Source organism: Pteropus medius, unplaced genomic scaffold (genome assembly GCF_902729225.1).
Source record: "Pteropus medius unplaced genomic scaffold, Ma_sr-lr_union100, whole genome shotgun sequence".
Lineage (NCBI taxonomy): Eukaryota > Metazoa > Chordata > Mammalia > Chiroptera > Pteropodidae > Pteropus > Pteropus medius.
Genome location: NW_024352783.1, coordinates 10,394,289 through 10,406,533, shown reverse-complemented (window position 1 = coordinate 10,406,533; position 12,245 = coordinate 10,394,289). Strand labels below are relative to the sequence as shown.

Genomic DNA, 12,245 nt, shown 5'->3' with positions numbered 1-12,245 from the left:
TGCAAGATGTTCTAGGCTCCTCTTGTATATTTTCTGCCCCAAACCTTGATCTGCCATTTCTCCAAGGAGCTCTGGTTCTTTTTCTTAGAATTAGAAAATATAGTCCGGGCACTGGCTCTGCTTGTTAATACTGGAGCCTCATGACTTCTTGGCCTTCAGTGACAGAGCTAGGAAATGTATGTATACTAACTTGAGTCTCAAAAAAAACAAACTTGTAAATAAAGACCAAAAACACTTCTAATATTAAACATTGTAATAAATATGAGCTATACCTACATTTAAGAAAGGTTAATGAAAATAAGTAAAATAATTATTTACCAACGCACTAACTCAGTTCTGATGGGTAGCCAGAGCCTATACCAGCAGCTCAGGGTGCAAAAGGAGAACCTACCCTGTACAGGAGGCCCTTCCATTGCAGGATGCACTCACACCCACACTCACTCTTACTGGGACAACGTAGAGACACCAGTTCACCCCACATATTTAGCTTTGGGATGTGGGAGGAAACCAGAGTCCTTGGAGAAAACTCACACAGACACAGTGTGCAAACTCCACACAGTGGCCCAAGCTGGGAATCATTTTTTTCTTCCTCATAAACATAAAAAAACAGCCATTGAACAAAATGACATTATTTGAGGACTTACTTTAACTAATTCAATGTATATCTATCTCCACCCATATCAAATTACACCTGAGTTCATGCTGAAGTCTCCAACTGTAATCCAGTACTACATGGATCATTCTAGCCTTCCCCTCTTGATTATCTGTAGCTACTCTGTTCAACAGAGAGAAACCTCGCTCTCATCATCTACCATCCATGCACATATGTCCATGCACTTATCTGTTTAATCTCAGTATACATATGTAACGGTTTCAGAATTGTTAACCTGTACTCCCTTGGGAAACAACTTTATCACCTAGAGTACAGTGCTCATGCATGATTCCTTTTGTATTTAATTTTACACTCTCAGACATTTCCAAGTTACTTAGGTTACTTTCTCTTCACTCTTTTCAGTAAGGTTATGTCATGCATTTGTAATGCAATAAGATTCTTTGTTCATAGTCTGCATTCCATCCTGGCATCCTCTGACTGCCTAACCAATTATTTAAAAATTTGCATATTAAGGTTTGCTCTTATGCTGTAAATCAGTGGGTTTTGACAAATGAATAGTGTCATGTATCTACCACTACAGTGCTCTACAGAACACTTTCATTGCCCTAAAAAAAAAAAACCCTGTATTTCACCAACTCATCCCTCTCCAAACCCCAGATACCACTGGGTTCTTCTCTGTAATTTTGCCATTTCCAGAATGTCAGATAAATGGGATCACATAGCACGTAACCTTTTCAGACTGGCTTCTTTCATTTAGCAATATGCACTTAACGTTGCGTGGATTGATAGTTCATTCCTCCATATTGATAGAATTTCATTGTATGACTGTATTCATATCTTTTAAATCTCTTAATCTACAGATTCTCCTTTCATACCTTTCTTTTCCTTAATTTTTTTTTTTTTTTTTTACAATTTATCTGTTGAAGAACTTGGACCTTTGACTTGTCAACTTTCTTCTCATAGTCTGGATTTGCTGATTGCATGCTTATGATGCAAGTTCAGCTCATTCTTTTGTTCTCTATTTCCTGCAAATTGGTAGCCAGTCTAGAAGCTACCTCAGACCTGAGCTTAATCCTTTGGCAAGATCTTAAAGTATCATGTTTTTTTCTGAAGACTCTTTATCATGCAGACCTGATGAAATTGATATAGAGCAGACATTCAGAAGATTAGGTAGAAAGTAAGTAAACTTAGTTTTCAGGGACTGAAATGATGTGCCTTATAGATATTTGAGGTCTTTCTTGCCTCTTATGTTGGCCAGCACCTGCAGCGGAGAGTAGTGAAGAACATAAATTAGTCATGTGTCAGTAACTTATTATTGCTTGTTAGCAGCTCTGGTAAAAGATTTGGGGGAATAAAGTAAGAATAACAGGTTAAAATGATGTTTTATGATAATCTCATTGTTCCCTTGTTACATATGTAGTTGACATTTGGGAGGTAATGTGAAATCTGAATGATAAATAGCCCAAGGTAGTCAGTACCATAGGGATTTTGCCCTAGGTGTGACCTTGAGCAGATCCCAGAATCTCTCTGAAACTTCACTAATTTTTCATTTATGGTAATAGTACTTTCTTTACATAGCATATAACATTTTATAAACCACTTTTCATACATAATTTCATTTTGGTTTTGGTACTCATGATAAACTTTTTAGGTAGGCTTGGCAGGTAAGTCTTCTAACCTATTTAGTGGACACTGATTATAAATGCTAGGCATGGGCCTTGACATTAGGTCATTCTAACTCTAAAGTTCATGCTCCCACTACATTATTCTGGAATGTTTTCCAACATCACCAAGTAATGTTGACCTGAAGTGGGGTCCATTTGCCCAGCTCTTAGCCAAATAAACTGACACTGGGTTACAGAGAAAGGAAAGAGCATATATTTCAAAGGTACCCACAAAAAGAGAACAGGCAGCTGATGCCCAAAGACCTGAACTCTCCCCGATGGTTTTCAAATGGACTCTTTTTAAGAACAAAAATCATGAGGAAGGGGTTCAGAGTTCTGGGCTGTGTTGATTGGTCAGTTATGATTTTAGCTCCCACAGTTTCGTTAATCTGTTTTATTTTTCCCCTGGCATCATCCTGTCCTGAGTCTGTCTTCTTTACTGGCATCGAGAGGTCTTCCTCCTTCCAAACAAACCAGAATTCTGTACCACATTTTGAGATTGTGAGTCAGTGATATTACCTTAAGAGCTGAAAGACAGAATTATCCATCTTGGGCTTAACAGGCTACATCTTTTCCTCATTTCAAGCAACATATTCCCTGAAACACATTTTATAGTCGGGTCTCCAGGCTCCTGGATATGGCTGCATTCGTTTTTTAATATTTAGACTATAGTTTGCTTTGTGACAGGCAAGACAGCCACAACTTCTAAAATAGCTAACAATAATTTTAACTAAAAGGTAAATGTTAGTGTTTTTATGATTTGCTGTCAGTTTCTGGAATTTTCCAATTTTGGTGGACACCAACTAGGTATCCCACAAATGTGACTCAATTCTGACACTACCTGGAGATAGCAGGAGATCCCACAGGCTAAGGGCTTAATTCTGCAAGACTGCCCCCACTTCAGATCTCAGTCACAAGTCTAGGTTGTCAGCTGTGCTTCCAGCTGACTGATACCCTCCTCAGGTTCAGTAATTTGCTAGAATGACTCACAAAGCTCGGGGGAAATGTTTACTAGCTTATTAAAAGATATTATAAAGGATACAGATGAACAGCCAGATGAAGAGGTATATAGGGTGTGAGGTCTGGAAGAGTCCAAAGCAGAAGAGCTTTTGTCCCTGTGGAGTTGGAGTGCACCACCTTCCTGGCATATGGATGCATTTACCAGCCCAGAAGAGTTAAACCAAAATGTCTGTTTCTTACTATATCAAAGTATTAAAATTATGTTACCACTTTTGTAAATCAAAGGTGCTGGTCTAGATAGGTCATAAGATCTATTTTAGCTTTGAGATGCAAAGGTCCGAGTCTGGCTTTCTAAGATTGGGGAATTTACTTGAGGAGATTGTCTGATTTGGGCCAGGTCTTTGCTGCATAATGGCTCCTTTTGTTCATATAGGTGACGGAATGTTTATATTTGTCCCTTTGCTTATATTAAAATTCATGATGGTAGAAAAGTATTTTGAGCCCTTGGAAAATTAATTGAAGAGAATGCACAAGAGTTAAACTTATCTTACAGTTGTCAGGCTTTCTTAGACCAGTAGTAGTTAGAAGTCGTGGGTAATATGTGAAATGTGTATAAGCTCTTTGGGTGCTGTTGTGTTTGCACTTTTTTTTTATGTTGGGCTCAGAATTCACTGTAGAACTGAGTCAGTCATCCCCCTGGTGTGAGCCACATGTGTTTGACTTCAAGGGCCTATCACACAGAAATTCTAGTTGTTTCAAGATTTCCTTTCAGGCTACTGAATCTACTTGAATTAATTTATAGGAAAAGGAGTTTTAATACAAAAATCATTTCAAGAGCTTCAGGAGCAATAGATGCTAGGTTAAGTTTCCAGGAACGTCCGTCAGCCACCAGATTTCTTCTGCCTCTGAAGAACAGAGAAAGCTATGTACTGCCTCCCCATCAGGAAGCTGTGAGAGCAGCTGATGAAGGAACCATGCTTCCAACTGCTCCAGAAAACAGGTACATGCCTCAAACACCCTCTCCCCACTACCAACTAAGAACAGCAGCATTTGATAACAAGGTGTTTGGAGAGTTAGTTTCCTAATCTTTTCAGTGTCGTTAAAAAGGAGTTAGAATAATAATAGCTAACCTGAATCCTATATTAGTTTCTTGTGGCTGCCATAACAAATGACCACAAACTAGATGGTTTAGAACAAGTTCAGGAGGCTAGAAGCCCCAAATAAGGTGTTGGCAGGGCCATAGCCCTCCTCCAGAGGGTCCATGGGTGGATGTTTCCTGGCCTTTTCCCTGGCCTCTTCTCGCTCCTGGAAGATTTGGAGCCCTATCACTCCAGTCGCTGCCTTCATCTTCACATAGGCTTCACTCATGTATCTTAATCTCTTCTTCTCTTAGGACACTTGTGTGGCATTTACAGCCCATCCACATAATCAAGTATAATCTCAAAACCCTTAATTAATGTGCAGAAATACTTTTTCCAAATAAAGTATCATTCACAGATTCTGGAGAGTAGGATGTGGACATATCTTTCTTGGGGGTCACTATCAGCCCACTACAAATCCTAATGTATATACACTATTCTAAGTACTTTAAAAGCATCAATTCAGTTAATCCTCATAATAGCTGTATGAGGTAGAAACATACACATTTTAAAGGTGAGGAAACCAAGGCAAAGAGAAATTATGTAACTTGCCCATTGTTGCACAGCCAGGAAGTAGCCGAGTTGAACCATTTTACATGTGCTGTAACTGATACTGAGTGATTCACAGTATCTGCCACACTAACCATGGCTACAATTGAATACAGGATTTCTAAAGACTTAAACTAGAAGTCAGGAGTTGGCTCTGAATAAGTCATTCACGTCATTATTTTCGTTAATACTTGGTGGTACTGATCACCTGCCTTTGTGTAAACATCTTGAGTTTTGTTTTCAAACCTACAAATGGTAATACTATGTTATGGTATCCAAGGTTAATTCCAGCTGCTCTTGTTTCTATGCTTTTGTGGTAAATGAACTCTAGAGACAAATACTATGAAAAGAACACTTTCTGTAATTTAGTAACTGCTTATTTTAGGATCTAGACTGTGCTATCCAACATAGTGCCACTAGCCACAAGTGCTATTTAAGATTTAATTTAAATGAAATAAAATTAAAAATTCAGTTTCTCGGTGGCACTAACACATTTTAGGCTTGATAGCCACGTGTGGCTAGTGGCTCTCCTGCTGGACAGTGCAAATAAAGGACACTTCCAACATCATATGGGCAGTGCTGATACAGAGAGAAATAATAATGCAAAGACAACGTTGAGAACTCATGAATATTTCAAAGATTTCTGTTTTCTGTATTTAGTGCTTACTGCCTGTTGGTTGGCTGCTTCACTAATTACAGAAGCTGTCTCTAAACTGTTCAGTCCAAGAGCCAATAAACTGTCTTCACTGGTGAGTGCTAAACTACCTGTAGTTGAGTACTGTCTGTACTCACATAAACACCCAGAGGAAGAAATTAAGTGCTTAATGAGTACTTTTTTCCTCCTTTCTTAGGGATAACAGGGCTTTCTACTTTGCTTTAATTCTCTTTACTCCGTATGAATTAAAATTACACCCCTTATGAGAAACATTCCATAGAATTCCATAGAATTTTGAGCTCTCTGCTCAAACTCCACCTCTTATATACAAACTTTTCTGATTTTCCCCAACCCTCCTTAATTAGATATGATTGTTCTTTTAGCTTTCACAGTACTTCATTTGTCTCTCTTGGTATTAACCCACATTTAGTACCTCTGTGTTTTGTATTGCGGCTTCTTATCCTTCCTCCTAAAGAAAGCATACACCTTGAGAAATTTTCATAAAGTGAACAAGCTTATGTTTCTTATGTACAGAGGTGAGTAGACAGCATCCAGCACTCCAAAAGTTCTCTCGTGCCCCTTCCTGGTCCCAGCTCTCCGCCCTCAGGATTACCCATTATCTGGCCTTACATAACCACCAATTACCTTTTCCTGCTTTCATACTTTGTATGACTGGGGTAGGTAGTATGTACTTCTTTGTGGCCAGCTTCCTCAGTGTTCCATTGTAAGAGTCATCCATGCTGCTGGATATACCATGAGTTCCTTTTCATCACTGTAGTATTTTATTGAATGACTATACCACAGTTTATTCTTTTTACTACTGATGAACATTTTTGTTTTTAGGTTTGGGGTATTATAAGTAATATTATCATGACATTCTTTTACATGTCTTTCAATGTCCTAAATATATGCATTTGTTGTATATAAAGTGTCTGTTTTTGTTATGCATAAACCTAGGAGTAGGAAGTTATAGGGTATATATTTAATAGTTGTTTTCTCAGTTTATTTTTGAAAATATGAAACCTACAAAATGGCAAGAATACTAAAATAAAAATAATAACATTTCTGGATTCATCAATTAGATTTTTGCTGATTTGCTCTATGTTTCTCTGTACCTTTTTTTAAAAAGTGAATCATCTGAGAGTTGGTTATAAACATCATGATAGTTTATCCCTAAGTGCATCTCCTAAGAACTAGGACATTTTTCAGCTTAACCACAATGCAGTTACCGTACTCAAAAAGTTTAATGTTGGTGAAATAGTATTATCTAATATATGGTTCATTTTAAATACTTTAATTGTTCTAGTAATGTCCTTCATGACTTTTTTAAAAAATGAAGATGGACATAGGTTCAATCCAGGATCATGCATTGTACTTATTTTCATGTCTTTTTAGAGTCTGTTCATCTAGAAGAGTTCCCTAGCCTGTTCTGTCTTTCATTACACAGATATTTTTGAAGAGCTCAAGTCATTTGCTTTGTACCAAGTCCCTCAATTTAGACTGGTCTGAGTGTTCCTCATGATTAGCTTTAGGGTAAGCCTTGTTGGTAGGAGGACTACAGTTCCTTTTAGTTAAGAAAAGTAGTTTCTGGGTTGACACTTTGAAACTGTAAAAATCCAATGCCCTAATATACATATATATGTGTATGTATAAATAATTTAGTGTATTTATTTATTGAAGTGAAATTCATGTAACACAAAAATAAAGTGAACAATTCAGTGTATTCACAAATATTGTACAATTACCACCCCACCACTATCAAGTTTTAAAACATTTCATCTGCTCTCTATTCTTCTGCAGCTCCTGGCAACTTCCAATCTCCATTCTGTCTCTGTGGATTTACCTATTCCGAATGTTTTATATGTGGAAATATACAGTCTGCGACCTTTTATGTCCAGCTTCTCTCATGCAGCATAATATTTTCAAGGTTCACCCATGTTGTAGCATGTATCAGAACTTCATCTCTTTTTATGGCTGAATAATATTCTGTTGTATGGATATAACACATTTTGTGTATCCATTCATCTGTTGATGGATATTTGAGCAGTTTCTACTTTTTAACTATTGTAAATGACCCAGTGGGGTTTTTTTGTTTTTGTTTTTACTGCATGGTTTAATGTATCTTACCTAAATCAGTTATTTCTATCATTATAAAACGAAGATTTTTGTATTTTTGTCCTTCCTACTATATGTATTAGATGGAATTCTCTTGTGAAGAAGACTAAACATAAGTGTGTGTATTTGTATGGTCTTAGTTTCAGCATGGATTTATGGACTTTTTTCATTTGGTGTATCATACATAATCCATTCTTATTATTCATTTTTATACTCAGGTTGTGCCAGAATCACCTAGCGGATTCTCATTCCTTCTTACGCCCCCATCATTGTTGAAGTCAGTGGCCTATAGGAGGTGTCCACTGATACTTATTCTTGTTTAGGAAGCACCAAATAATTCAGGAATTGTCCGTGTGTGGAGTATGTGGCAAGTCTGGTGTTTATGGATAACAGGTTTGTGAGATTTGTGTGCTTGAGACCACATGTCATGGGGGCCCCAGTTTATTGAACATGGGCTTTATTTAATGAAAAAGATTTAGTTGAATGGTGACTATGAGTACGGGTATTTATTTATATTTGAGGCTTTCTTTCCCTGACCTGGGAGTATCAGGACATGATCAATTTCAGCATTTCTAGTTGTAGCCGACCTGCCTCTGTTTAATTTCAGTAGTTCCTTTTTATGCAGCTAAAATTCTTGAAGTACTTTTTCTTTAGATGTATTTTTCTTTCATGAAGTTCTGCAAAAGAACAGATGATATGGTTTTATATTTAAAATTCAGGGCTTAATTTGGGTCTATTTTTAAAACAATTTGTGTGTGTGTTTTAAGGGAAAATAATGATGTTAAGTGTTAAAATTACATATGTATACTGCTAAGAATCATGATGAGTTTATATTTTCAAGGTAATGCTAGCTTGGAATATTTCTGTTTTATATATATATGGGAGGTGTTTGGGTTTATTTGTTTATTGAGCTTATAGAGGAAATTTTTAAATTTTTTTATATTTTAGGCAAGACAACCCTTGGTTGATCTCACAGATTGCAAGGACCTTGTCAACTTACAATCCCTTATTTTTTTTATTTTATTTTATTTTTTAGGCCTACAGCACCTGGTCTTCCTAGGTGGTCTCCCATCCAAGTACTAACCAGGCCCGACCCTGCTTAGCTTCCGAGATCAGATGGGATTGGGCTTGTTCAGGGTGGCATGGCCGCACACGGAAATTTTTTAAATCATGGTTAAAAATAGTGATAAAGATAAAATAGTGATAAAAATAAAAATTAAAAATTTTTAACAGCGAAGTGATGAAAATAATGAACGCCTTAATCTTTCCTTTTCTTTATATCCATAGTTTTGTGAACAGTAAATCGGTTCTAGCTTGTGGTTGTAACTAAGAATCTTCAGGATTTTGTTTCTAATAGGTTTTGTAACTAAAGGAATGAAAATTTCCCTGATACTTGGAAACATCATTTTTTATACATCGAATATAACAGTATCTGTAATTTTTAAATTTCCCCAGTATTAATGAAAGCAATTATAGTTAATTCTTTTGATGTGTCATTGGAAGAATAAATAGATGATACAACTACTACTTATATTACTACAACATTTTAGAAATTCTTTAAGTCTCAGCCTCCTGTGGCATTGCATAGAGCCGTGTTCTCACCTGGGAGGAGGGAGCCACTGTGATCTAGTGGGTAGAGGACAGAGATGCTGCTAAATACCCTACAGTGCACAGCCCCCTTCCCCACCCCACCCAAAGAATTACCAGACTCCCAATATCCATTGTGATGCCCTTGAGAAGTCCCGTTGGGGCTAAACTTCGTGGGGTTCACAGAGATAACCTCTTCAGATTATTCAAAAAAGTAAATAACTACCATTTAATGATCAGATTTGAATTCGTGTTTCCAGAGATAAAGTTGTACATGATGTTGAAAGATGATCGACCCTGGGCATACTGAGATCCTTGTAAGGCTGTGGTTCTAGAACAAGAGCATCAGAATCATCTGTAGGGATTATTAAACCCTCAGTTGCTAGAGAGGATTTGCACTTCTCACAAACTCCAGTTTAGGCATGCACTCTGAGAACCTGATGGAACATCTAATTGGTATACTATGTGTACACAGTTCTAGTTTTGTCTAGTTTGTCTTCTGACCTAGTGTGTCAGCTCAGGGCTTCCTCTTTTTTAAGGAGTGGGCCTCCACACACTCTCCCCACCTAACTCCTCTCCTCCATTTCGGCTGTTGGCCTCAGAAGTTATTGTCTCTGTGCAGCTTCTCTTAGGACAGTTTACGGTGCTTTGTGTTTTATGTAAATACAGGTTTGAGACAAGTCCCCAGGCCCTGCCCTGCATTATAGGTGAATGCTCCGCCTGTCACTTGCCTTGATCTTGTGTGTGCAGAGTGAAGCTTAGAAAGGCCAGCCTCTAAACTGAGTGTGAAAGTGTGGGCCTTAGGGATTAGGCAGATCCTAGTCCACATTCTAGCTGTGTCCTTTCTGACTGGTATGGTCATAAGCATATACATTAAAGTAAGTTTCTTCATATGTCAGAGGGGTTTAAAATCTTCCTCATAGGATGGTTGTAAGGACAAATAGGCTAAATTGTCCGAAAGCCCCCTGCACCAGGGTCTAGCAGGCATTCAGTAGGTAGTATATAATGTTTGTGTTGCTGGCTAATGTTTTCAGAGGCCCTTTCAATTTTAACCTTCCGTTCCGCATAACCTATTTAACCTATCTTCATCTTCCTCTCCCCACCCCAGTTAAAACAGAAGTGAATTACTTGCTGTGGGTAGTATCTCATAGGTTAGAAGTTCATTCTGATAATCAGCAGTTAAAATATAGTTATATAGATTTATAGTTAAAATAAGTATGATTGTCATACTGTGCTAGAAAACTGGCTTTCTTGGGTGGTGTGGGTATATGAGAATTGTTCACCTTTGTGCTTGTGATTGCTGTGATTAAAATTTCAGGTTTCTGTGATCTAGATCTTGGCAATATAAACTGTTCATTCTTCTGTTTCTATATTTTGCTCTGATTCATATCTCTCTATTTGTTTATTGCTTCTAAATTTGCTGTGGTTGAGGAATCTGGATTATCAAATTTAAAATTATATCCAAATTCAGGGCGAGTAGGTTGTGAGTTACTGGTCTGGAATGGGGATGGGAGCTGGGGTTTGGGGTACTTGTGAGGATGTGGAGAGAACAGAATGTAGACTTTGCTCCTAAAACTGTATGTGGTGAACATCCAAGTAGCTCATGAGTTTTAGTAATTGAGGTTACATAGATCTAGTGTTGAGCTAAATGAACTAAGTACCTTTTGGGGCAATTGAAAGGATTAATAGAGTGATCTTTTTGCATACTAAGATTTTGAGAGGTAATTCCCTGCTTTCCTTCTGTCTCATAGCTATGCCCCTTGTGGATGGATCACTTTGCTGAATTTTCTCTCAGAACTCCTGTCATAACATATGCTTATTTTTAATTCTCTTTTCTGAATTTCAGGCAAAGTCGTGTGTCTGTCATGTTTGTGGTATCCACCTGAACAGGCTTCACTCTTGCCTCCATTGTGTCTTCTTTGGCTGTTTCACAAAGAAACATATTCACGAACATGCGAAGTCGAAACGGCACAACCTGGGTAAGGTACTCTTCTGAGATGTCTCACTGGGCATTGGGAATAGTCATTGCCCTTAACTTTCTGTTCTTGGAATTTAGATTTGCAGTTCTGCCCTTCCAAAAGTTTACTTCCTTTATCTAAAATAATGTGTGCCCTTCTTGTGAAATTCACAGGAGAAATGCGAGATAAACAACTCAAATGGATTATTTTACTCACTTTGCCTTATGGTGCTTAAGTTGCTGTTAATATTGTATGTAGCCTTAGTAGTTAAATTCTGGTGGCTTCTGATATTCAGCCAACTTTCTTGAAAAATACTTTTTCTTTAATGGAATATCAGAGCCTCATCTTTCCCTTTGAAAAACATGGTTAGGAATTAGGTTAGGCAAAAGTTTACTAAGAAAGATCTTAAATGCAGTATTAATTATTGATTTCAACATGGAGTTGGGTGTACGTAGATGCTTTTCATTGTTTTCAGTAATAGTTTTCATTGTTCTGAATAATGCAGGTTCATGAAAAGACTGACAACAGTTTGTGTGGCATAAAGATAAGTTTACCTTTTATATACTTACAAATTAAAATTCATACATTCTGAAAGTTAGCATAAAGCAAAATTCTGCTCTTGGTTTTGTTTTCTGAGCGTGGTCGTTAAATGTTTGTCTCCTTCACAATAAGTGTTTTCTGTTAAATGATAGTTAAGTTGTTAGGATATCTTTATGAAAACTACTTTCAACAGGTACAAGTCAGAGAACCTAGTCTAGAAAATACTTCATGTGGGCCTATCAGTTCCAGTTAAAGACATTTTTAGGCCTTCTTCTGTAGTTGTATAATCTGGTGCTCTCTTGCAAACATTAGCCTAAATATTCCTAATTGAAAATGGTATCCTGCAAGTTTATAAAATCAGTGCATTAATCCATGTCCGTTAAAGCTCTCCATATAAGCAGTATACACAGCAAAAGATAGACACAAGCAGTATGTCTCTTTTTTCCTAATCTTTTTTTTTTTTTT

General features: G+C 37.2%; 1 protein-coding gene and 1 non-coding gene across 2 annotated transcripts in view; one reads left to right on the top strand and one right to left on the bottom strand.

Annotated features, from left to right (window-relative positions):
- Positions 1-12,245, top strand: part of USP22 (ubiquitin specific peptidase 22) — a 50,226-nt gene that overhangs the window by 7,675 nt on the left and 30,306 nt on the right. Inside the window, exon 2 of the mRNA XM_039847607.1 lies at positions 11,129-11,261. Within this exon, the coding sequence (XP_039703541.1) occupies positions 11,129-11,261 (133 nt within the window). The remainder of the gene's footprint in view (positions 1-11,128; positions 11,262-12,245) is intronic.
- On the bottom strand, positions 8,731-8,849 carry LOC120589960 (5S ribosomal RNA). Its single transcript, XR_005649591.1, has one exon. It is a non-coding gene; the product is annotated as a 5S ribosomal RNA (ribosomal RNA).